The 26,901-nt window shown below is 38.8% G+C and overlaps 1 protein-coding gene across 3 annotated transcripts in view; it reads left to right on the plus strand.

The window, feature by feature from the left end:
- The first annotated feature begins 491 nt into the window (after positions 1-491).
- The window catches only part of cacna2d4a (calcium channel, voltage-dependent, alpha 2/delta subunit 4a), a 100,920-nt gene continuing 74,510 nt past the window's right edge, over positions 492-26,901 (plus strand). Inside the window, exons 1-28 of one of the 3 annotated variants that reach the window (XM_085437627.1) lie at positions 492-607; positions 1,700-1,869; positions 4,234-4,315; positions 7,552-7,668; positions 7,830-7,889; positions 9,197-9,359; positions 9,452-9,583; positions 10,099-10,159; positions 11,341-11,491; positions 12,291-12,365; positions 14,395-14,484; positions 14,642-14,755; positions 14,871-14,949; positions 15,919-16,052; positions 17,016-17,093; positions 17,581-17,661; positions 17,761-17,835; positions 17,940-18,026; positions 18,127-18,198; positions 18,359-18,420; positions 18,580-18,647; positions 18,732-18,777; positions 20,017-20,114; positions 20,896-20,989; positions 21,129-21,221; positions 22,023-22,150; positions 23,243-23,362; positions 24,155-24,223. In XM_085437627.1, coding sequence (XP_085293753.1) covers positions 1,718-1,869; positions 4,234-4,315; positions 7,552-7,668; positions 7,830-7,889; positions 9,197-9,359; positions 9,452-9,583; positions 10,099-10,159; positions 11,341-11,491; positions 12,291-12,365; positions 14,395-14,484; positions 14,642-14,755; positions 14,871-14,949; positions 15,919-16,052; positions 17,016-17,093; positions 17,581-17,661; positions 17,761-17,835; positions 17,940-18,026; positions 18,127-18,198; positions 18,359-18,420; positions 18,580-18,647; positions 18,732-18,777; positions 20,017-20,114; positions 20,896-20,989; positions 21,129-21,221; positions 22,023-22,150; positions 23,243-23,362; positions 24,155-24,223 — 2,581 coding nt within the window. In that variant the 5' untranslated portion in view covers positions 492-607; positions 1,700-1,717. The remainder of the gene's footprint in view (positions 608-1,699; positions 1,870-4,233; positions 4,316-7,551; positions 7,669-7,829; positions 7,890-9,196; positions 9,360-9,451; positions 9,584-10,098; positions 10,160-11,340; positions 11,492-12,290; positions 12,366-14,394; positions 14,485-14,641; positions 14,756-14,870; positions 14,950-15,918; positions 16,053-17,015; positions 17,094-17,580; positions 17,662-17,760; positions 17,836-17,939; positions 18,027-18,126; positions 18,199-18,358; positions 18,421-18,579; positions 18,648-18,731; positions 18,778-20,016; positions 20,115-20,895; positions 20,990-21,128; positions 21,222-22,022; positions 22,151-23,242; positions 23,363-24,154; positions 24,224-26,901) is intronic. The other 2 variants (XM_085437625.1, XM_085437626.1) reach the window with 2 other exon arrangements.

Genomic DNA, 26,901 nt, shown 5'->3' on the forward strand with positions numbered 1-26,901 from the left:
GAGAGGGAGGTGTAGAAAAATGGAGATGCTCTATTGTGATCCCATGTGCACAGAAGTGACCTTTGACACTGGAGACAAAAGCTTTCTAGTTTCTTTTGTATGCCGGGACATCCAGCTCAGCTGACATCGAATCATCATCATTCACACTTGCTATGTTTCAACTTTCTTCCTTGACCTACATACTTTTTGGTTCTTTTGTGAGCTCTGAAAATATGGGTTTACTGAACTATTTTCTTAATTTTGTGTATTAATATTCCAGCTTTTAAATTGGGCATCAGATGGCATCTTTGTTTTCACTTGGAAAGAAGGTTTCACGTTCTTTCCACATGAGCCCAAAGTCAGTGTTAACTGTAAATGTTTTTAAGATGGCATATTTAACCTATAGTCACATGCCCATGCTTTTCTATTTTTTGCTATCCTTTCGGTTTGGACTTTCACAGATTCTCTAAATGTTACTATGGATCTTTACATATTTTAGCCTGCTTGGTGACAAAGCCAGCCTCTTTTTTCCCGTCTTGATGGGCTTAAGATTTGGACTATACATGACTGTCTTTCAGAAGGCTGTACACTGGACCTTGAGATTTTTTCTGAACAAATAATCTATCAGGCAAGTAGTCAAAAAGATCTTGAAAGCAAGTTCTTTGTTTTGCTCTTTAAGATGAGTTGGTGTTGTGCTACAAAGTGATGACCAATATTTTATAATGAAAAGAGTGATACATATGTGTCTGTGACCAAAATTCTGCCATAACTTACTGCACTTTACTTCAGTTTAATAAAGTTTAAATGCAGCTTTTGACTATATGGGGTAGTTCATCCCAAAAATCATATACATGCAATTGTTTTGTAGATAGAGACTGAGTATAACAGAACTTGGTGCCACTCACCTTATAGCACTTGAAGTGCCATTAAATGCATCTGGAAAACTCATCATTCATCACATATCAAACTCAATACAACCCCAAAACGTTTTTTAGCATTGTTATAACGAAAAATGAATACTGAGCCCTTTCAGGTGAACCCCCAAAGGAAGACACAAATCCCCTTGGAAGGGCATCCAATAACCAGTTTGCCAAATCAAACACACCTTCTGAGTACAGAATTGGTCCGGTCTCCTAAAACAGTCCCAGTTTCTCATGTGGCCCCTTGAGAAAATTAATTGAACCATTCCTGATCAAGACGTACATTAGTTTTACTGTGTTTGCAAGGTGATAACAGTTCAGTGATGTGCATGTGGTAGTTGGAATTTTTTGTATTATAGCTACAAGACTTTACAGAAGCAATAATACTCTGTGCTTTCGTGCAACTCCAACATACATGACTGGAATATAGTTCAATTCGCATGCACAAAAGAGTCAACAACCTAACTTGACAGAGAGTGATCTAGGTATAAATGATAAATGTTCATATAAAGATGTTATTACTGCCATAAACTAGCTAAGACACAGCCTGTAAGTGGTGCTGCAGAACCTAGCTGGCCTAATTCTGTTACTTTTAAATATTCCAAAGAAGGGAGGAAGTTAATGCTAATGGTCACCCTTTTTTCACAGTTAATGAGGTAGATGTCGGTTAGAGAAGGTGCATTGTGTACCACCCTGTATGTGTAGATCTGTGCCAAGACTTCAGGTTTCTCTCTCTGTAGGTTTCTAAATTTCTAAATTCATGCTTTTTCACTGTTCTGATTTCCTCAATTTCTCTCCAGCGTACGGCAGCTGCAGGGATGAACTGCTGGAGTCTGGGAAAAGCTAGGAATGCCATTAAATTAGACAGAAGTGGGCCATACAGCGGGAGGCTGATGATGCTGATGTGGATTATCCTCTCCAGTTCACTGTGCCTCATGACTGATGGTCAAATGAAGATCTCACCAGAAACGTAAGTAAAACTGCGCTAGAAAAATAGACAGTTGACTGGTGTCTGGTGTTTGCATAAAGCTGCATTTATTCTGAAATTAATTTCATTTTTGCATTTGTTTTTGTTTACATATCCATATCATGGCTGTATCCTGAATCACAGTGGCACCCAGTGTGCTGCCATTCAGTGGCAAATATAGACACACAGCCTTTTTTTAAATCAGGTAATTTCTGTGTGCACACCCTGGCAGCTCTACGTGCAGTATGATCCTTCTTAAAGCCATATGTCAGATGGATGAGTCAATAGTGTTCCTTCTAGGTTGGCTGATTATTCTACATACATATGGACCATCTGGACACCTGTGGGGTACAGCGAACTGCCAAACTGTTCTCCTCTCTACAGCCACATTCAAATAATCTGACATATAAGTCTGACTAGAGATAAAGAGACATTTATTTTAAAAAAATAAAAATTACAATTTATTTTGTTAGAAAAGATTTTGTGTAGGAAAAGGCCGCATGGTGATCAAGTGGTTAGCGCTGTCAACGCACAGCAGTCACCTAGAGCCATGCTGGCAAACACCAATGCTCTGCTTATACAGATTGATGGAGTCCTGCTATGTTTGCATTTAATCATATGTACATATCACAAGGCTTGTTACTTCTACTGTAAAACTGCTTTTCAAACATGTACAATGATTGCCTTCCCATGAGAGGGACCGGTTTATATTGCGTAATGTGTTTTGCTTTCACAGAGTGTTGACTTTGTAAGACTGTGTACGATTACTGGTCAGTTTATCTCAGGTGGATATTTCTTTTTGGGACAAAATGCTGTGTTTGTTTATTCTCCAAAGGCAAGACGAAGCTCTTTCGCCTTAACGGTTTTCAACCGCCTTGCTGACGAAAGACAAGAACAGATCGATACAGTCCTGTCAGTCTGCAGTAGCCTTGTTTGTGTGTGAGCTGTGTGTTAGCAGAAGAATTTGTGTGCATGTGTGTGTGACTGTATATGTAAAAGTGATAAAAATTGAATGGGTTGAGAGAGACTGAGAAGCACAGCACTTTGTTAGCATGGATGTTGTTAATGTTTGCATAACAGGCTTTACATACTTACATCTATCGACCAAAACCATAAGGCAATGTCTGCCTGTGCAGATTAGAGTTGTATTCAGTGCAGTGTATAAGATTTGTAGTTATACAGCTTAAAGAGTTTACTGTATGTGTTGTCAGCAGTCAGGCTGGTGACGGCAGATGAAGCTCTGGGGACACCAGAGTTCAACTGTCCAACATAGGTCACTAAGCCCCAAATGCCGCACTCTGCCTAGGGAAGAAATGGCAGCACGTCCCTTATGGCTGTGACAGTTAACAGTGTCACGACCGGAACATTTCAGGCCAAGAAGGTCAGATCTTTATCCTCTAAGGCTATGCAACCCTAATGCCAGTAGGAAACATTGCACCTTTCTGTGAGCTGTTACTAAAAACACGTCTTTGCTCTGGAATAAACAGTATAAGTGTACACATAGATCTTTTTCTTCTTTGGGGATAAAATCAAGTTTATCTATTGAAAAATTAAGTAAGTAAAATACTTTTACTGTTCATTGAAGTTGTTTCTGCAACCTGTTCTTGATCTGACTGGTACAGATACTGGTTCGAAAATTACAGTATAGCCATTTTAATAAGTTTAATTTTAAAATAAATCATTAAAAATGCACAAATTTCCTAACCCAGTGTCAGAGGAGATGATCTCCTGCTTCAATAATATCACAATATTGTTTTATGACACTGAAACCCAAAGTTCTTGATGCTGCCTTGAAACAGGAACAGGGATCGGCAAGATTATGATTAACCAGAATGGTAATACTAAACGAAATCTCTTGAAGAAGAATATTGACAGTACAGACGGCTTACACACTGTTGTAAGCCGTCATTTTAAAATGAACACGCTCAAATTTTGCAATGACAATATCAACAAGTCAACAAATGATAAGCCAGTTTTCAGTACCGATGCTGGCAAGACTGCCTGCAAACTAGCAGCGAGCTGACTGACTCCCCATAGGTTAAGCCATCTGTCACATCCTGTCTGCTCTCTAAACTCTATTACCTTACCTCATTGGCATTCACACTGAGGATTTGTAGAATTGCTGCATGTTAGTGAGCATAGAATAACCTCTTGACCCGGTACAATGTCTATTTTAAGTATCACCTTCAAATAATCTGCTTCACTCTGTCAGTAGTGAGTGTGCAGTAAGTGCTTAAATGTTTTGCTGTGTACATTTCTGGTCATTTCCAGTGTTTTATAATGGGTTTATTAATTTGAGCTAGTAGCTCTGTCTTTACCTATATAAGGGTATCTACCTTCCATTGATAATGTATTTTGTCTGTTCAGGGTGCAGCAGTGGGCCGTGTCATTTGGCAAAGAGATAACTGCTTTGTCCGCCAGGTACTCTGGAGCTAAACTTCTGCAGAAGGTAAGAGGCAGTTCATCTATGAAGTTACATTTTTATTAACTATCAGCCAGGTGGGTGAGCCATTAATATTTACATTGCATTCGTCAGTATGGTAACACAGCTCATGTAAGGAGTTCAATAGGGGGAAAAAGCAGCTTCTATATGAAATGGCTCCTAGCAAGGTTTTTGGATTATCTTTTTTTCAGTAACCAGGTCTAAAACTGCACAGTAAGCCAAATTACCAGGACCACATGGCAAGCTGAAAACAAGCAAGTTATTGAAATAGACAGAAATTCCCATTCGGAGTTGGTGGAGACCAAAAACAGAGCAAAAAGGAGAGAATTACATTAGTCGGCTGACTGGTTCGGAATTTCTGGAAGGGAACATTCCACTTGGGTGGTCTCAGATTCTCATCTCTGCTTTTCAAGGATGGTGTGGTTCTGTTGGATTCATTGGGTGATGGCCTCCAACTGACTTTGGAACGGTTTTGCGGCCAAGTGTGAATCGGTCAGAATGAGAATTAGCACCTCCAAATATAAGGCCATGGTCCTCAGCCGGAAAAAGTGCCCACTCTGGGTCAGGGACGAGTTCTTGCTCCAAGTGGATGAGTTTAAGTATCTCAGGGTCTTGTTCACGAGTGATGGGAGAAGGGAGTGGGAGATCGACAGACGGATTGGTGCTGCGGCTAAAGAGAGAGCTGAGTATAAAAGCGAAGCTCTCAATTTACCTGTCGATCTATGTCCCTACCCTCACCTATGGTCACGAGCTGTGGGGAGTGACCGAAAGAACGAGATTGCGGATACAAGTGGCAGAAATGGGCTTCCTCCGAAGGGTGGCTGACCTCACCCTTAGAGTCAGAAGTTCGGCCATCCGGGAGGGGCTCAGAGTAGAGCCACTGGTCCTTCACATCGAAAGGAGTCAGTTGAGGTGGTTCGGGCATCTGACAAGGATGCCTCCTGGGTGAGGTTCTCTGGGCATGTCCCACCGGGAGGATGCCCTGGGGCAGACCCAGGACATGCTGGAGAGATTATATCTCTCAGCTGGCCTGGGAACGCCTTGGTGTTTCCCCAGACAAGGTGGATTAGGTGGCTGGGGAGGGGAGGTCTGGGCTTCTCTGCTTGGGCTACTGCCCCCACGATCTGGCCCGGATAAGCGGAAGAAGATGGATGGATGGAACATTCCTGCTGAGTGTTATGTATTTTCTTGCCCTTTTGAGCATGCCAAATGAAGTGCCATTTGATTCCATTATATTCAAAATAGGACAGAAATCTCTACAACAGGCTCACCAAAATGGGGCTATTCACATCAAAACAAGCAGGACTTGATTTTATTGGGGGTGAACTGTCCATTTAATATAAAATACATTTATAAATAGAGGTTGTCAGATATCAACAAATTATTACTCATACAGTACATACTAGCCCAAGACATCATGCCCAAGTACATGTTACAAGACATAGTATGCTTATTTTTAGTATGATTATTTTTAGGCTATATTTAATGATGGTTATGGTATGGTATGGTTAACATGCCTTTATTGATGATTAGTCACGCAAAAGTATACAGAGAGGAACATACAGGGAAGGTTATTTGGGGCTGAGCTCTCCCTCTACCTGCACCTCTTATTGTATTACCAGCTACACAAATATTTAAAACTAAAGTTGGAACTGGAAGCTGGGAATGGACAAAGAAATCTTACAAAAAATACAACATTATGCTGCAAAACTGAAAGGGGCAGAGTGTGAATTCGTCATTTCTCCCCCTTCTGTGCATTACATCAGCCAATAAGAACACGGCAGACTGACATACATTTGCTGTACAACATCTGCGCATGGCCTAGAGAGCAATCTGATGACACATTTAATTCAAATATTCAGGCATGCCTTTTAGTAATTAGCACGTGTGAGCTTGCACTGCATGCCACCCTGTAGTATTGCTAGCAGGTCCATTCACCATCTGCTATGCAGGCTCACAAAGTGTGTGTTAACAACGTTAACCAAACAAGCTGTACAAATAACCAATCCTTACTGATTTAGCTGTTATAAACAGTTTTCTACACTGTCCAACCTCACAGCTTGTAAGATATCAACCTGATCAAAAACAGAAAGCATTGTGGTGCTTGTAAGTGCTTCAGTTATCGCACGAGCAACACTTGCTGTAGTAACTGTATCCATAACAGCCCTATTCATTTGCTGTATCTTTCCTATCTGCAAAATGTCTTTTTATTCAGCCAGTGGTGTGTAATAACAGCCAGCGCTTAAGTCTTATCCTTGCACCAAGGAGCCATAAATCATCCACCTCTGCCTAATCGATAGGCTTCTTGTTATAAGTGGAACACTTAGTGATTCTGTCTTCTTGCCTGAGTAAACTGGGTAGGATATTGAGTGTTTGGGGTTCTGTTTGACAGTTATAAACATGTTGGAGCTACAAAGAGGGCTTTTTCCCCCAAACAAACCTGCAAAAGATCCGTATATTGTGAGTTTTTCTCATTTTACATCTGTTATTAACCATATGAGTATCTAACTTATCTTAGTTATTAGATGGATGTTGCACTGTTGCATGGGACACATGGCTTATCGAATCTATTTCCTGAGCAAATTTGATAATAATTGTAATATATTGTAATTAATGGTAATCATCTTTATAAAGGCAACAGAAAAATACAAAACAAACAAGACGGGTAAATGTCATTACATTATTTTTAGTGCAGGAAATTAACCTTTTAGTCCTCATGCAGTAACTGTATGGGATCCCTTAAATTGCATTTATCCAGCTGCTGTGATTCTACTGTGAATAAATACTATGAGTATTATTTGGCCGACTGGTTGTTGGACTAGAAAAAAAAGAAAACATAAATATGTTTAAAAATGTTTTGGTGATCATTTTGAATGCCACTGCTATAATAACATGTCAGGATTAAGACTCTTTTTTATGTCTGCCTATTATACATCTGAATTATAAATCTTTGAAAACATTACCATCACTTTGTACAAAATAGTGAGGGGTGGAGGGAGAGGATGAAGTCAGGACACCTGTAAATGCCTGGTGTGAAGGTTTGTGTATCAGGATTGTTGCCTGTACAGTTGATCTCTGTTTTCAGAGGGGACTGTTTGGTTTCGTGTGTTGTTGAAAATGTAGAAATCGTTTATAATTGTGTTTTGTTGTCTTAAAACAGTCTTGCAAAGGCTGGCACAGTGTTTTACATTTTTTTTAAACAAATCTTTCTTTTTAAATTGAATTGTGTGTGTGTTTTAAAGAAATACAAGGATATTGAAGGTACAGTGAAGATAGAGGAGGTGAATGGAGACGAACTGGTGAAAAGGTTTGCGGAAGAAATGGAAGAGATGCTTGGGAGGAAGATGAAAGCTGTTAAGGTAATAATTATGCATGCAGAGTAAAAAAAAACCTTTAATGCCAATCAAATGGGCAATCATCAAATCAAACACTGATACATGGTAAACTAGTGTAGGTTTGTGTAATGCTGCACTTTGCTAATTAAAAAAGAAAAAGAAAATCTGTAATGCTTTTATCACAGAGATTAGCAGAAGCAGCAGAGGATGCAGATCTGGACCATGAGTACAATGAAACACTCGAGGTAAGGGGGACATATCTGCTTATAAGTTTTTCATTTGTCAGCTTATACAGGATAAGAGTCCCATTGCTAGTAGAAAGCTCAGACACTGTATGTAAAAATGTATGTCCACACCATGAGACCTATTGCTTTGTAACTCAAATTTTGCCATTTTTGTTGTTTGTTAGTTTTTTTTTTATGAATTGAATATGTGATTTGGATAAAAGGGCAGTGTGAGCAACTTGCGAGCTAATGCTAATGCTGGCTGAGTAGCTAGCTTGGTTAGGCCTTAGTTACCCTGTCATCGAGACTGGCTGGTGAGTCCCTGGCAACACTCTAGGAAAAATATATATTCTCCAATTCATTGTCCAATGGTTGGCTAAGTGAAATTGTTTTCAAAGAGGTATAGGGAACTACACTAAGGGCAGTAGATTGCTACAGTTGCCCAAAGTTTGCAAGGAAGAAAGTGACTCAACAATTAGTCACTGAGCAGTTGTGAAGCTGTGAAAGTTTTGACCCAAGCCGCAAACAGAGACAGATTACCTTAAAAAGTTTTGCCTCTTGTAACAACTGAAGGCAAAGCTTTTACTTTGAAGGCAAACATTCTTCATTTCCATTTGCATTGCAGTTTTTTGCCAAGTTTCACTACTGCTCTGTGTTTAGCTGCTGAGTGTCAGAAGACAAGTTGGGGGCTTTCATGCGAACCATTGGTAACTGCAACAATCTGCTAGTGACCAAAGCAATCACAAGAAGGTTTCACAGATTTCACAGTGATAGCCAGCAACCTCCAGTAACCGCACACCAAGCAGTTAAGATTTAAACGTTTTTTTCTCTACCTTATATTTCACTGAGAACAAATAGGATGCTAAATTAGGCTAGCAAAAAACAAGCTCAGAAGCGCATTTTACCAGAGAAATCAAATGCCCAACCCCTCACCACCAAACAGCAAACACAAAGCGGCCCCACACTTGTCACTCAAAACCTCTGCACACCTGATAATGCATGACCATAAACCCAAATATAATTTGACAGTGTTTTAATCACCAGTACAGTAGCTGCAAAAAGGGAAATGACCTGACAGGCATTTTAATATAGGACTCTTTGTTAACTAACCACAAACTGTATATTAAAGATGGATAGCTACTGTGAAGCCTCAAGAGTGGAGCGAGCTTCAATTTGTCTTTTAATGATCCAGTTTGTGAGCTGATTTTCAGCCCTTTTGAAAAAAAAAATCCACAGACTTATAACTGAATTATAACCAACTGTTTGTTCTTATTGGTTACTCATGTTAGTATATATGTACAGCCACCAACTGTCACTTTTTTCTGTAGTTTGACTATTATAACTCCATGTTGATCAACACTGTGGATGAGGATGGGAATCCAGTCCCACTGGGTGGAGAATTCACATTGGAGGAAAACGAACATTTTAATAAACTGCCAGTCAACATACAGCAAAGTAACATACAAGTTCCCACAAATGTCTACAACAGAGGTAACACAACCATAAAGCCTTAAATATAATTGCAAATGCTGCATAATACACCAGATTGGCAGTAGAATATATTACCTCTCTCTGTTTTGTAGATCCTGATATTCTCAATGGAGTCTACATGTCTGAGGCTCTGAATGATGTTTTCGCTGATAACTTCCAGGAGGATCCAACTCTCACCTGGCAGTACTTTGGCAGTTCTACGGGCTTTTTCAGGCTATATCCAGGTACGTCTGAGTCACCTACACTTGGGCCAGCAAATGTGCGTCCCAGAATTGTAGCACAGTGTGTTAATTGATGGTACCCTTGGCTGCACTTTTCTCCTGTGATGATGCAGTGTTAAAACAACATGAACAGCACTGTAGATAAACATTCAGCTACATAAGCCAAATAGTGTACTGTACTTACACAGCAACTGACAGCGCAAGAAACAGTCAAACATGATGAGTCAGTCTCGGTGAGAGTCTGGCTGCTAATAAATTCTCTGTGTACATGTCTATCTGAGTGCGTGCGTGCGTGTGTGTTTGTGAGAGAGAGCAAGGGTAATTAACAGAAGATATGTGACAGCTTGTTTTACTCACCCTCTGCGTCACCCATCACAGCCTTGTTTGACAGTTTGTCATCACACAATGCTACCACAGCATTCATTTTGACATCAGTTGTTCATCCGTTCAACCAAAAAATCATCCAAGCAGGAGTTTGTCCTCTGACCATCATCTGCACTCTCTCTGTTTTCTTTCAGGCATCCAGTGGACTCCAGATGAAAACGGTGTTGTCACATTTGATTGCAGAAACAGAAACTGGTATGGCGATACTGCCCTGTCCTTCCCCATTGATGCCTTTTGATTATCTTTAGCCTTCTCAAAATGAAGCTCCAAACCCAACTTACAGATCTGATCACTCCCAGTCAACAGTTACTATGCACCATTAGGCAGTCTAGTATGGTTCACCCATACTGTATTTGACTGTCTCAAGAATTCTTATCATCAGAATGGGAAAGAAGGATGATTCAAGTGTCTCTGAATTTGATATGGTTGTTGATACTAGAGGAGGTGTTGAGTGTTTGGGAAATGGAGCAAGAATTATCAAGTGAATGGCAGAGGTTAGAAGAGAATGGCCAGACTGCTTTGAGCTGAGAGGAAGGCAAGAGTAACTCAAATAACCACTTGTTGTAATCAAGGTATGCAGAAGAGCATCTCTGAAGACACAACCCATTGAACCTTGAAACAGATGAGCACATCGGGTGCCACGCTTGTCAGCTAAGAACAGGAAACTAAAAAGTATTTATTAGTTAAAGGGGATTTGCACCATGAATGTGCAGACAACAAATCTGTAACAACTATGTGATGCCATCATGTCAATATGGAGCAAAATCTCTGAGGAATATTTCCTGGATCTTGTTGAATCTATACCACAAAATTAAGGAAGTTCTGAAAAAGGGGGTCTAACTTTGTGCTAGTGATGTGTGACTAATGAAGTGCGGTGAGTGTACACGACAGTGCAATATGCACTGTTGCACTGAAGTAGTTAACTAGAATTCAGCCATCATTAATTTAGTGTTTATGCTTATTTCCTTGCTGCTGAAACATGTGACATTTTATTTGCTGTAAAGAGATCTATCACAAAGACAAAGGACTGTTTAGATTGTGGGAACTCTGTCTGGTTTCCAGACATAAATACAGTTGTCCTGGGAAGCAGAGATCAAGGAAACAGACAGAGTAAATCTGGAAAGTTGCCGATCACACCTGCTGCTCGAGGGGAAATCTCATTTATGTTAATTAGCTTGGAAAAATCAGGGGATGGTAATAAAGAGATGAAGGGACCGAACAGACGGACAGAGGAACATATAAAAGGATAAACACTGTCTGCTCTTCCTAGCTGCTGGACTAGCAGTACATAACACCCAATCTGGTCATACTTGGTGTGAAATGTAGGTTGTAGTGCATCTTATACCTACTTTTTCTTTCTCTCTATGTCCTTTTAGGTATATACAAGCAGCCACATCTCCTAAAGATGTAGTAATCGTCGTGGATGTCAGTGGCAGCATGAAGGGACTCAGACTGACAATAGCCAAGCACACCATTAATACAATCCTGGACACCCTGGGAGAAAATGACTTTGTTAACATCATAGCTGTAAGTATATGTGCAAACAGTCATACAAAAGACAAATGCAATGAATGCAATTTGTCTAAGTCTGGATGAGCGTGACATAGAGATTAAAGCCCAAACACACAAATGCCCTGGAACTAATGCACAGGTCAACATGGAGGTACATATGCACACACACATCCAAATTTAAAATTTGGTTCATGCCAGGCTCAAATTTTCAGTAACATGAAAGCTTCTAAATTTGTTTTCTTTTTAGGTTTTTGGGGGGGATTTTGGCTGTGTGTAACCCTACAACTACAAATCTGTGTAATAAGCATGGTTTATCCTGGTATTACTGCATGTGTAATCATACGCCTCCTGCAAATCCCCTGCTTTTAAGCTGTATTTTTACCAGAATTTAAAGCTACACGCCTTTCAGCCGAGTGACCGTGCAGCAAAACAATACAAAACAAAAAAACAGTACTTCTTCATATCTAAACTCTGTAGTTTAAAAAATGGTTTAGTTAATTATTTTTATGAGGTCTATTCAAAATGAAACTTAGCTTTGACTTTGATAGAACTGGTCTTGAACACATTAAAATCATACTCCATATTAGTCCAACAACTTCAATATTGTTACATTATGAACAGTCAATATTTAAAGATGGTTGGTTGGAGAGATTAAGTGTAATCTAATTACTTTGTGACGTTCAGGGTGATTGACTGCAGGTCGTAAAACTGCACTAACAACTGTTTGTCCCCTGCTGCAAATGTTAATCATGTTGACTCTTCATTAGCTGCTCAGTCGCCATATTGGTTTATGTGAATTGGTTTCTGTCTCCAGTACAGTGACTATGTTCGTTACGTGGAGCCCTGCTTCCAGGGCACGCTAGTACAGGCTGATCTGGATAACAGAGAGGTAAGACACACAAGCAGCTCTTGACAAATGGCACATGCGTTCATGCTCATGGCTGATTAAGTGAATTAACCTCTTGGAATTTAATAATCCAAGTTATCTTGCTAATACCCTGAAGACAAAGCTTATGCCGTAATCACATCACAGTTAAAGCAACCTGCCCTTTAAAGGATTTAACCAGTAAAACCCTAGAGAGCGTATGTGACTTCGGCCTCTGCTAACATATTAAGAATATCAATATTCTTCCCAATTTCCCTTCTTTTCTCCTCTCTTGAATTATTTCCATGTCTAACACCAATAATGTCATTGTTTTATTTTTCTTCTCATCCCTTTGTCCTCCCTTTTTTTTTCTAACTTCCCAACACCTGCTCAGTCTGCTCAGTCTCAGTGTGTGTGTGTTTATTTGTTGTAAGTATGCCCTACTTTCACTCCCCTCCACATCATGGCAGTTTGGGTGAGGTCGCCGGCTGCTGACAATTTTAAGTTGGTCACATGACCTGTCAGCAAGGGATCTGATTGGGTGAATACATAGGATATTCTGTAGCAGAATGGGCTTACAGATGTTGGCTGACACACTTGTACAAGAGGGAACGCACATGTAGAGAAAGACAATCATCAGTTTTGCAGTTGTTATACAAGAGTTCCAATATTCCTACATAACCATTCACTTTTAGTCCTACTGAAAGTCACACTGGGTCACTTTTTCAGTCTTGTTCAGCTTTCATTACTGGGAAGATTACTTAACACAAACCTGCAAGCCAACCATGTTAAAGATGCAGTACACAACATGCCCCAGTGACACAGTACAAATGCACATAAGCAAACAGTCTCATTTGTCAGAATAGCACAGAGCAGATATGTGGGATTAAATGCAATTTGCAATATTTTTGTTTTGTTAATAATACTTCACAACAATTTCAGTTATTTTGAGCATGTTTCCAATCCAATCCAAACCAATTTTATTTATAAAGCACTTTAAAATACCCAGTACAGGACCAAAGTGCTGTACAGAAAATAAGTTAAAAACAATAGAATAAAATAAATAAATAAAACACATAATACATAAAAATTAGAACAGCCCTATATTAGCGAAACAAGATAAAACAGCATAGAATCAACTAAAATAAAACTTAAAAAAAAAACAAAAAAACAATATCTCACATGGTGTCAAAGGCCAGGGTAAAGAGGTGATTTAAAAACAGGTAGAGAAGAAGCCTGTCTGATCTCTAAAAGCAGATCGTTCCACAGTTTTGAGTCACTTTTTTTACTAAATGTCTATATTTAAATATAATTTACAGCACATAAAATCAGTTTCACTACGCTTGCAATTATTCTTATTGTTCTAATTATTTACTATTCACATTCACAGACACAAGAGCTCCTCTTACGTGCTATTAATAGCTGCAGCCGTGTGCAGTGGTCGTGCATGTAGATGTTTGATCTGTGGTTTTATGTGGCTTTGCCAATGCTTTGTATTTCAACCCTCTCTTGCACAGAGACAATAGCAGTTAGCAGCAGTTTTTGTTCATACTAAAAGTATTCTGTTCAAATACTTTTAGTATTTGACACCAAAGAAAACACATTTCCTTTTCAGTTTTGTCATGATGTTTCACATTAAAATTTCACTTCTTCCTAAAACCGCATTTTCATATACAAGTGACTAGTTAGAGAAGTGTTTATATCCATCCTTGAGCTATGCAAGATGCAACATTTTACAGGGTTTGTCTTTTATAAAAGAAGTTCATGCACACTTACAGCTTTCTAAAACTGAGTAAAAGCCTTTTACATGGTCATTCCTCCTCCTCATATGTGCATGTGAATCTGTCTTTGTTTGTGTGTTGATTAATCTTGATTACCTTCTGGTGTTGCAGTAGCTTTGGTGTTAGTGGTCAGTGTGCCAGGAAGCCGGGGATAATTTCTCTACTGCGCTCTCTTTTTTCTGTTGTGACTAATTCGGCTGCGTTTGCCCGAAGGGAAGCGCATTGGCTCACTGACAGTGTCTGTGTGTTTACTTTTCTGGGTCTCGCTCCAGCATTTCAAGCTTTTGGTGGAACAGCTTCATGTGAAAGGAGAGGGCAAAGTAAAAAAAGCAATGAAGGAGTCTTTCAGGATTCTCAATGAGGTTTGTCTTTCCTTGCCACAATCATAGCAACTGCTACCCCTTGGCCGTAATAATAGCGAAGCAAAGTTATTTAGGAATTCCTACCTCCACAATACACAGAGCTTGAGTGCAGATTTTTAAAACTGATTAAACTGGATGTGCATATTTATGTGTTTAGGCTACTGCACTGGGGCAGGGCAGCCTGTGTAACCAGGCAATCATGCTGATAACAGACGGAGCCATGGAGGACTTCCAAGATGTTTTTCAAGAGTTTAACTGGCCGGAACGACGGGTATTATAAAGACCAGCACAGACAAATATCATCCTTTAAAAGCTGTAGTAGCTGAGTATTAAATTAGCGTGGCTTATCACGCCGTACTACATATAGCACTTGACTTTCTCTCCAGGTTCGAGTGTTCACCTATCTGATTGGACGGGAGATGACGTTTGCTGAAAATGTCAAATGGATTGCCTGCAACAACAAGGGTAAAGCCCAGTGTCTTTAAATTTGATAGCTTTGTTTGTGTTGTCACATTTGTTTGTACTGACAAATCCTTCATAATCATTACAGGAAGACAGCAACAGTAATAAATTGAAGATTAAAGAATATTTTTTTGTAAAAAAGAATAATTTTCTGAATCTTACGAAACCCCTGGTGCTCCCAAAAGAGGTGTGCTGGCCCTGTGGTGATTCCAGGTGGCACTATGAGGAACTAAGTATCAGGTGCTGCCCTCTTGTGAATTACAAGGCATCATGCAGCAGCTTAGGAAATAATCACATTAGCTCCTTCTAGCATATTAAAATCCATGGCTAAATAACTGATAATCAGCACAGATACACTGCAAACATATCCCTGGCCAAAAATGTCATAACTGTGTCTCTATAACAGGTGCAATCCATTTTGTTGCATAAACTGATAGTTGCTTCTACTAGCAGGCAGATATCTGTCAAACAGATATTTTGTTGCTGTTTTCTTGCAAACAGCTTCTGCTTAAACCTTCTGGATGCAGTTTCAGTTTGCTTAATAGTGTTTGCACCAGCGCTCTTGGGAGATGTTACCAAGGGGAAATATGTTGCACGTATTCACTTGGCAGAGCTTCAGTAGCCTGTTGTCGCTGAGCAGCTTCACTGCAGGTATCCCACTGACGTCACTGTCTCCCACTTGTAGAAATGCCACAAACCTTAGACTAAGCCAAGCTTTAAAGAACGTCAAAAACATATTTGTATCAGTCGGAGATTCAAGCTGGGATATTTGTTTCATGTTTTGGAATACAGGGTGTTCTGATGTCTGATAAATGAGTTTCTTCTTCTAAATTTAATACCCAAAGGCAGAAACCTGAGTTAAAAATAATAGGTGAACAATTTATTTTCCAAAAACTAAAAAAGAAAAAACGCTTCTCAGTTTTCCATCTGAGTAGTTACAATACATGTGTGTCTTTTCTGTGTCTTCTGCAGGTTATTACACACATGTCTCAACACTGGCTGATGTCCAGGAAAACGTTATGGAGTACCTCCATGTTCTGAGCCGGCCAATGGTCATCAACCACGATCATGACATCATTTGGACTGAGGCCTATATGGACAGTGTGGTCAGTCTGCTTGTCTTATTATTGTTGTTTAATATTATTATTTTTGTCAAAATTTAATAAATGAACTGGTTTTTATCTTTGTTTAATATTTTTTGATGATCTGAAACATGTGAGTGTAGCAAATATGCAAAAACTAAATATATAAAGAGAAATGAGGAAGGAAGCAAATATATTCACATATTCACTTAATTCTGAATATTTAGACTATGGTCATTATAAAGAATGCAGATGTAAAGCACCACCTCCCTGGCACATTTATTACATGTATTTAATATTAAACATTTTTTTTCTTATGAATTTATGTTTTCCTCCCTTTCATTTGGCCACAGAAATATTACATTGTAATTTGACAATCTTACTGGAGGTGTTATTCTTTAGCCATTCATGTGTGCTTTTCCCCCCATTTACCATTAACTTCAGTTGCCAAGTACAAAAAAGGTAATTGTATGTGGAGCTAGTTTTAGAGCTTTAGCTAGAAAAAGAAAATAAAGTGTAGCATTTGTAACGACATGCTTAGGTTTTGTTTAGTTAGTGGTTGTCAGTTTTTAGTCACCTCTAGTAGTTTCTTGGAGCTCCAGTAGCTTTTGCTAAAGCTAAAGTTAGCTCATCCTCGAGATACCAGCTGATCTAATGTTGTAAGTCTTTGTTTTTCACTTGAAACCACATTTCAAGTGGTTTTTCAAAATGCTTTATTATAAATTCATTTAATCAGTTTGAAATGTAATCTAAAGTGGAAAGTTTAAACTTTTTTTTAACTATACAAGCCGGTACTAGCTTTTTTAAGAGTTAGCTTGTAATTTAACAAGCTAACTCTTAAAAAAGCTAGTATCTCCAAATCACTTATTTTTTCAAACTCTGTAAACAAACCTGGATTTGCTTTTGGTTTTTTTTTTTTTATTAATTAATTAATTTTTTGTCCACAGGCTAACTAACTTATCTGAAAGTGTGTTTATTGTATCACAGCTGTTCAACACTCAGGCACAAAGCCTGCTCCTGATGACCTCAGTAGCCATGCCTGTGTTCAGCAAGAAGAGAGAGACTGTAAGTAGTTTTTTACAACTTTGACCTCACATTGTGTCTTTGTGTTGATAATGGTAAATTAAATTGAAATGAAATTGTGATAGATCATAACAAAAGTGGGAGTTTATATTCATAAATCTGTATAAGAAATAGGGTTAAAACCGAAGGAACCAGCCTTGATCTGCTAAGAAACAGGCTGCCTTAAATTTGGAAGCCTTGTTTGATTCAGTATTAACTTTTAAACCACAGATCAAAAAAGTCCTTTCTTCAGATCAGAGCTGGCTGCAAAATAAAACCACTGCTCTAACAGTGTGACCTGGAAAACAAAGATTAACAAAAAGTCACTCACTTATCTCCAGCTAGTTCACAATACTCCATCGAGGCTTCATGCTGTTATCATCTCAGATTTTATTTGAGCTTATTGTTTATATTTCGTTTCAGAGTGAGCGCTATTTAATGTGATTTTGATATATTTAAAATTCTAAAATGATATTTTTACCTCATAAAGTTATCGCACGGGATTCTACTGGGAGTAGTAGGAACTGATGTTGCCTTGAGAGAACTGATGAGAGTAGCTACAAGATACAAGGTAAACCAGAAAGTAACACACCCTGTAACATATATGCTGTACTTCAGTACTGTCAGCAGTTTGCTTCCTTATGGCTGTCTGCTTATGGTCTTTTTATAGCTGGGTGTTCATGGCTACGCCTACCTCATCACCAATAATGGGTACATCTTGTCTCATCCTGACCTGCGACCTCTGGTACGAGGATTTTTTTGTTGGTATTAGATAATGGATTATGAGTACATGCCTCTTATTTTAAAAGCATACTCTTTTGTCTGTGTGCCTGTGCTTGTGTATGGCAGTATAAAGAGGGTAAGAAGCTAAAGCCTAAACCCAACTACAACAGTGTGGATCTGTCAGAAGTGGAATGGGAAGACAGCGAAGAAAAAGTGGGTAACATAAACTTACACGCATTTTTGACCCTTTAATTTCACTTATTTTCTTTGACTTATAGTTTAAGTTGCTGATATAGCTTAACTTTTTTTTTAGCTGAGGACCGCCATGGTTAAAGGAGAAACCGGAAACTTGTCTTTAGATGTGAAAACTTCAGTCGATAAAGGAGTGAGTAATTTTGTTCTTCAGGAATCTGTTGATGTAAAAGGAGACTTAGTGACTATTATATCAGTTATTTCCCCTTTTTGTCCCGTGTACCTCTTTTTTCAATAGAAAAGCTGCCTTTTTGTGCTCACTGTGGTGTTTATGAAGCCTGTTTTTCTTACAGAGAAGAGTGATGTTCCTGAAGAATGATTACTACTATACTGTCATCAATGAGACACCATTCAGGTTTGTCCAGTTTCTTTAAACTTTACTAAATTCCTTAAATTCTCCAGTAAAACAAAACAAAACATATAAACAAAACAAGTCTCCTTCTTACATTTTCTATATTGCCTTCTTAAAGTTTCCCACATACTGTAACGGTCTTGGCCTTCTCTGTGTTGACAGTCTGGGTATAGTGTTGAGTCAAGGATATGGACAGTATATCTTCATAGGAAATGTCTCTGTTGAGGAGGGTAAGTGTCCAATCTCTGTACATCTGCGTTTGTGTCTGGGTTTCATACACCCTGGCTTATGTCTTGACTTCTCTTCTTACGCAGGTCTTCATGACTTATTGGCTCCTGATCTGACCATAGCCAACGAGTGGTGAGTTTAACTTGCAGTGTAACAGGTTGTGAGATAGGTTGTGTTTCCCATTTTTCTACAGGGTGGTTTATCCGGTGTTCTGACAAACCGTCCTACTTTGGGAAGTTGTCCTACCCATAGGTTAATTTGACGGTGACTTCTGACAAACCCGAACACCGTCTATGTTGCACATAAAGTCAGAGTTTTCAGTGTAATTAAGGTGCTTCCTTTTTACCCTAACTTAAGATGAACACATAACCTGGTCTGGAGAAGGTTTCGGTTTTGAAATCGGTTGGTAACGCCACATTTTCATTAGACAGCTTTTATAGTAAAGTGCTGTCTAGATTATCTGATGTACTATTATTTTTTTATAAATAGAGCTTATTCGGTCAGAGCTCATAAACTACATCAAATGAAACTGTAAAGTTACAGCAGTGCAAACTGTATGTGTGGCATTGTCACTGGAATTTTCTTACATTCAGCATAAAACATTGATGCAGAAAATAAATGTTTTGTGTATAAATGTTGATCCTAATCTGCTGCTAAGTCCCTTTTACACTGCTGGAATTGCAGCTGCTTGAACCCAAATTAGAAGATTGATGGGTCACATTTGTAGGCTATATATCAAAGAGAACATTCAATCAACAAAATAAATTTTCTCTTTGATCTGGTAGCAGACTAATGTGATTTCCGTGGATCCTGGATTAGGAAATGGGAGAGAGTTAAATCTGAATGCACTGAGTAACCTTGTGTTTAAACGTATCAAAAATTTCATATCTCTGATCTGCAGCAGCTGCACAGTGAGTGCAAACTAATAATGTTAATAAATATGTTAGATTGAGATAATATATTTATTTTACAGCTCTGCATGCTTATGACGACTCTGAGTTCACAATTTTCAGCAGCATTAATCTCTGCCTCACTCTTAGCAGTATTATTGCTGTTATATTCTTTATTTTCTTTATAGACATCTTATCATCTTATATTAGATTGAAATAGTCACATTGAAAAAAAATAGGTTTTGTTGTTTAATGGTGGCTGGCAAATAGCTTCTAAGGTGCATTACCACCACCCTCTGGGAGTAATAGCATGTTGCATACTACAAGGTGCCCATAAACAAAGGAGAATATATATATTTTAAGACAAGAAACAGTTGCATAAACTGTTGGTTATTTTTTCTTTCTTTCGTTTTTATTTAGTAACTTTGACTATATTTGAAAGTCCTCACCGTGCTTAATTGACATATGTGTGCGTTTGTAGGACCTACTGTGAGACAGACATTGACCCAGCACACCGCAAGCTGAGTCAGCTTCAAGCTGTGGAACAATACCTCACAGGCAAAGAGCCAGATCTGGAGTGTAAGTCGTGACTTAATGTCAAGCATCGCATGAATGCATCAATGTCAGAAGTATAAAAATGTGTGTTTAGTTGGATATTTTTTTGTAGCTGCTTCTTGGTAATAAATCTTATGCTGCTGTTTATATTTATTAAATAAATAAATTGTTTAATTTTGCTTCTTCTTGAATTCAGTCATCCGATCCAATAAACTGCACATACAGTAAGTTATTATGATGATTATGTTTTTCATGGGTCCAGGATTTATTATGTCTTGGTCTGATTTATTGCCAAGAAACACTGTTACAACAAAGAAATAATCAGCAAAAATTTAATACATTTTTCTGCTAAGTTTATATACCAATAAGTATATGTCACTTGTGACTTTGTGCGATGTGCAGGAGTAAGCACTTAATGGTGAGTTTTGTACAACTCAGCATCAAATATGCCAGAGAATACTGAATCACAGGGAGATACTAATATGCTGGACATTAGAACAGGGAATAGACAGTAATGAGTCACGACGTGACTCGAAACTGGAAATAAACTCAGCACAAGATAGAAAACTGTAACCAAAATGAATCAGGAAGACATCTAAACAGGGAATACTTTGTTACCCCCACAAGGGAGGTAGCAAAGAACAAGTAACACAAGCAATGTTACAAAAGAAACAGCATTCAAACATACTGTAGGGTCATTCTCAAAATCCAAAAGAAACGTTAACTCGCAAAACGCAAAGCCCAGGGTCCAGAACTCAGGGACCATAGCAGTATAAAAGCACACCGTTATACTTTCTCTGAACAGGTGATATGCAGCTGCTGCAACAAACGCTGTTTGATGCTGTGGTCACGGCTCCCATGGAAGCTTACTGGAACGCCCTTATGCTCAACGTATCCAGGTGAAAATGAACACAAATGTTCCTTCAGTTCATGCCACCAACTTTTTACACAGTTGGTGATTCTTATCTATACTAACATATATTTTTCCTCTTTATGTGTGTATGTGCGTTTGTTTGTTTCTCCCTCTTGCTCTCTCAGTATGGATGAGGGAATTGAAACAGCATTCTTAGGGACCCGTTCAGGCCTCATAAGGTTTCTGAGGTATGCCGGTATCGAGAAAAGAATTGGCAAGTGAGTAAGAAAAGTCCAACTGCATCTATGTTGTCATGCTATTATATCCAAAACCAAATAGAAACTGGTGTCAAAAAACCTCTATAAAAGGTTTACCTTAGACTGATGGTAATTGAAGACCTGATGATGACTTTATGCCCCCGTCTTGGTTAATTAAAGGTAAACTGAACTTAATCCCTGACACCCAGGTGGCATCTTTTGGGAGAATTTTCTGTGTAGAAACACAATTAGCATATATCCAAAACATTTGACTTCTGTTTAGGCTGTATTTGCATTTAGACATCAGGGTTTTGAGATATGACAGACACAGCTACAATCATCAATTTAAGCAAAGATGAAGATACAAATAAGTCTTCCACTACTCTCACTACTCTCTCTATTGTTCACCCTGGGGTTGCCCTCCCCCAGGCTTGTCCCTCTGGCTTCCTGTCCTGGGTTTGGGATTGGCTGTTCTCCTGCCCTGCACCCCTGTTCTTTGTTCCAATTCCGGGAATCCCCTCTATTTGTATTATTACACCTATTAATCGCAATATTGCAATATTACAAGCAATCCCAAACTATAGTCTCTTTAACTCTAATGTATATTCATTAATCTGTTATTCTCAACATTAGTAAATCCTTTCTTTAGATATATCTCTTGAAAAGCAATGGCTGTCTTGTTAAGGCAATTTAATATCACTATTTTTTTGTTTTCCAATTTTAGTTTCCCACTTTATCCAGTTGCTTTTTTCCATGTGTCAAAGACTCTTCTTGTTAATTAAGCAATGGGTTGTTCTTTTAGCATATTTTGTCTCCCCCCAGGTCTTTCCTGACCTCCACAGACAAGGAAAATATGTTCACCCTGGACCATTTCCCAGTGTGGTACCGCAGAGCAGCTGAGTACCCAGCTGGAAAGTTTCTATATTACATGCCCAGACAAGACACTAGAGGTAGGAGGACATACCTTTACTTAGTATACACACACCCACAAAATAAAACAAACAAACAAATCCTACGAAATACTATTTATGATGGTGTTTTTTCTTTTTTCTTTTTGCAATGTTCAGCAAATTGAGTAAAGAATCCCCCATGTAAGGCTAGTTTTTGTACCGTCAGGGGGGTACAGCTGCTCTTTTCTGTTTCCCTCTATGTATATTAATGCAGTTTGCATAAATCCTGAAACATCATGAAACATCTACTCTGAACACCCACTTTATAACATCTTCAAGGAAACAGCAGTACTGGAAGACTCTTCTCTTTTTGTTGTAAAGTGAAGAGATACAGGAGAACATTCGCACCCACTGCCCGTATGCCTTTTCAAGTGTCATACAAATAGTAGATGAGCCCCGTCAGACATGTGAATTTCCCTAAATAAAGTTTTTCTTATTCTTATTATTCTTATTTGCATCAACAAAGTTCTTTGACTGGTTAGGAGAGATCGGGAAATGTGATTTTTATTGAGGCAAAGTGTAAAGTATTTCATCCAGCTTGATGTATATCCTAAGATATGTCTTGATGAACAGTTTTCAGCATCAGAGTGTGAAAATTAACAGCCGTGTCATCTTTGCCATCACATCATACTAACCTCATTTTTTTTGTAGTTGAGAAAGGAAAAGTCAGAAAAAAAAGCATGCAAGTTTGAACCTGGCTTTTCCCTGCCTCTGGATTAAATTCTCTTGTTTTGCTCCACTGGAATAAAATGTATTTTTAAAGAGCTTTGAAAAATATGTTGGCATTAAAGCGATTTAGCCTGCGTCAGAGGGCAGGAATGTAAATTTAATCTCCACTACACAGTGCACAGTGTGCAGCTGGAAACACTGCTGCTCCTAATGTCAGAACACAGTGGTTGTGTATTTTCTGCATCTATTTCCTTCGACTTACATGCATAGTTTTTTAGAGTTATAAAGGAATTTTAGGGGCTTTATGTTGACTGGTGATAATCATTTTGTGGTGTATTTCCACGCTTGTGAGATGCACTTTTAAATATAAACTAGTTCCCAATACGTATTAGGAGTTTGATAAATGTAGTGTGTTGTTCTTAGATGTATTCAGGGACTATGAGGCTGACTATAGCGCCACCTTGAGTGCAGAAGAGGTGGAAACCCAAGCGGAGGAGGGAGGGAATAATCCAAGGGAGGCGGAGAATGAGGAGGAGGAGGAGGGTAGAGGAAAACTGTTTCTTTTACTTGGCATGCCTCCTCTTTTTCATTTGATTTTTAGCAGATAAATCCTGTTGTCCCTGTTTTCGATTTGTTTCTCTTCTGCCTTTTTCTTGGTCTGTCGTTCTTTTTTTCCCTTCTTTCTCTTTCACTCTCTCTCTCTCTCTCTCATTGCATGAGCATGCAATTAAAGTATGGAAACCTCCTCTCCTTTCTTAGAAAGCCTTCTCGTAAAGCCATCTTAGTTACATAGTTTTTTGGGCATCATTTTTTTCCCATGCTGTCATTGTGTCTTTTTCGTCTTAGTGACCGAATAACAGAAATATAAACATGGTGCACATGGACTAATATAACACACTGACAACATCCTTCTGTTATAAATGTATTACTCGATTAGCTCTCATAATCTGTGTTACATAATGGCTTAAAATGTTAATCTGGCTGGTATGTGTGGTTTGATGACAGTTGGCGTCAGCTGCCACGAAGGCTCAGAGTAGATGCACGGAAGAAGCATGTGCAAATTTATTACATTAATCCAAACTACCTCTCCAGTCCAAGTCAGCCTGTCACATATATATGTTTTATTTAAAAAAAACACACATTTTTGACATGCTTAAATTTCAACTGCCACAATCACTAAGTGTACGAGGATATAAATATTTCTAAGAACATTTTCCGCATGCACATACAGTAATCCTGCATGTCTGTATATCTGGAAGGCATCCGTGCATGCACACATACTTGGATTTATAAGGTACTGTAAATACCTGCTAATTGTGTGTGTTGTTCTACCAGCAGGGAGGATCATGATTGCTGCCACTGCTGTCACTGTGACGGTGGGCAAGAAAACTGCACTTGCTGGAGGTAGGATGACAACTTCTGTTTTAATACACACCCTATCTGTCTCTTGCACACATGCTTCATCCCACCGCTGCCTCCCTCTTTCTCATTTCTTTTTAATCTCCTCTTACCTCTCATTGCTCTTTCAGTGTTTTCTCTGCCTCTAAATTTTCCATTTCTCTTGTAAAACACTCAACCCCTGCATATTTAAAGCATATTGTTCTCCAGTTTGCTCTCTCGCTTTTGTTCTTTTCTCCCTCGTCTGTGTCTGAATTTTCTTACATTTTCACCAAGTAAAATCAGCTTGCTGCAAAATGTATTGGTGGATTTGTTGATGACATTCGAACTTGTTGAGTGGATGTTAATTGCCTGTGGTGTGAATTATCAGCAAGACTTTGCTTTGTTTGGCTTAAGTTCTGGCCCCTTGTGACACTGATGAGTGTGTCACATTATTGCATTTGAAAAAAAAGGGAGCTGTAATTGAGTGTGTGAGTGCGTCTCATTTTGTACGTTCAGAGTCTTTGGCTTTGTTTCACTGATTCACTGATGTGCAGGTTAGTGTTTGTGTGTTTGTGTGTGTTTGCCCTGGTAAGTACATCTGTGACTGAGACACTCATCAGTCATAATTATCCGAGCGAAGAATCTCTGAACAAGTTTGCGTGCGTGGCTGTCAGTATTTGGTGTCTCATTACGATGACAGATAGACAGAAGCACAGTTAAACACACTGACACAAACACGCGCTTATCTGTGTTCCACAGCTTTCCTAGAAATAATCTCAGGTGTGAAAATCTTGTTAAATTTGGAAGTGGAAAACAGGAGATAAGGGAGATATGAGAAAGAGTTTAAAATACATGTTTCAGTCTTTCTCTTAGCCTTGCCAATTGTCATTTTTTACAGTTTTTCTTTCCTTTGCTACATTCTTACTCTTGCTGCTGGTTTAGAATCCACACTGTTGCAAAAGGCTGAACTTAGACCTACAATTTGGCTTACTGAATCTATTATGGGGTTTCATTAAACCACAAGCTACAAAGGAAAGATGGATGTGAAATAATTATGATGTCTAAAAACAGTATTTGATGTGTGTACAGTATAAATGAGATATATTCCAAAAAATATGGTTATAACAACAACATTTTTTGAATTATACATTCACCAGCTTTTTCAGGTTCAACTGCTGTTCAAGTGCTCTTAAAACAATTAATTTAATTATCCAATCACATGGCTGTAACTCAGTGGTTATATTCAAGAAGACATGGTCAAGACAAAGTTCCAACTGGCTATCAGAAAGTTGATTTTTAAGTGACGTATGAAAAAAAAGAGAATATCCAAGGAGCAGCAGTCTTCTAGGTAAAAATATCATGTTGATGTCAGAGGTCAGAAGAGAATGACCAGACTTCTTTGAGATGATAGGAAAGCGACAGCAACTCAAATAATCAGGTGTGACAACCAAGGTATGCAGATGAGCACCTCGGAATGAACAACATGTCAAGCCTTCAAACTGATGGGCTACAGCAGCAGAAGACCACACTGGGTGCCATTCCTTTCAGCCAAGAACAGGAACCTGAAACTTGATCAGTAGAAGATTTGGGTTGCTTAGCCTGCCTCCATTTCTGCTGTGACGTTTTAATGGTGTGGTCAGAATTTGGCATATACAACATGAAAGCATGGATCAGTGGTTCAGTGTATCAATGGCTTTGTATCAATGGATGCTGGTGATATAATGGTGTGGGAGATATTTTCTTGGTACACTTTGGGCCCCTTAATACCAAATGAGCATTCTTTAAACACCACAGCCTACCTGAGTGTTCATGCTGACCATGCCCACCCCTTTGACCACATTGCACCCATCTTCTGATCTATTTCCAGTAGGATAATGCTATAAAGCTCAAACCATTTCAAACTGGTTTTTGGAACAAAGCAGTCCATTCACTGTATTCAGATGACCTCCACAGTCACCATACAGTGGCTTGCAAACTTTTCCACATTTTGTCACATTACAGCCACACACACCCCACTTTTCAGTTATTTATTTGTAAAAAATGTTTGGAAACATGTATGATTTTCGTTCCATTTTCGTTCGTACACCACTTTGTATTGGTCTTTCACGTGGAATTCCAATAAAATTGATTCATGTTTGTGGCTGTAATGTGACAAAATGTGGAAAAGTTCAAGGGGGCCGAATACTTTTGTGAGCCAATGTATTTCAATCTAATAGTGCAGCTTTGGGATGTGGTGAAACAGGAGAGTTACATTGAGGATGTGCTGCTAACAAATCCAACCCAGTACTAGCAAGGAGTGTTTTCTGAGTAAATATAATAATCACCATTTCGTGGGCACAAAAGTTAAAGTTCATCACTAGATGCCAAGTCCATCAACTTCTCTCCAAGCTGCAGCAAACTCAGAGGGGATGGTTTTATAAACTTATTGGTATGTGTGTGTAAGGAACACATACACACACCAAGTCTCTCACAAGCACATGACTCAGTGTGTTTCACCCTTTGATGCTCCTCTTTAAATCCTCACATACATCTCTCTTTTCTTAGCCTCTGCTTTCCTAAGCTGTCAGATCTGTCTGCCTCCACATCACATTTCTCCTCTCTGTGTTTCCTTTTTCTTTTCCCTATCATGTCATTTTTTTCTCATACCCCTTTGCCCTAACTTCCTCTCTACCTTTGTTACTTACTGCAATGGAGGGTTTCTT

The sequence above is a fragment of the Copadichromis virginalis genome, linkage group LG17 (genome assembly GCF_057382275.1).
Source record: "Copadichromis virginalis isolate Kocher_CV1m ecotype Utaka linkage group LG17, C_Virginalis_male_GT1.1, whole genome shotgun sequence".
Classification (NCBI taxonomy): Eukaryota; Metazoa; Chordata; class Actinopteri; order Cichliformes; family Cichlidae; genus Copadichromis; species Copadichromis virginalis.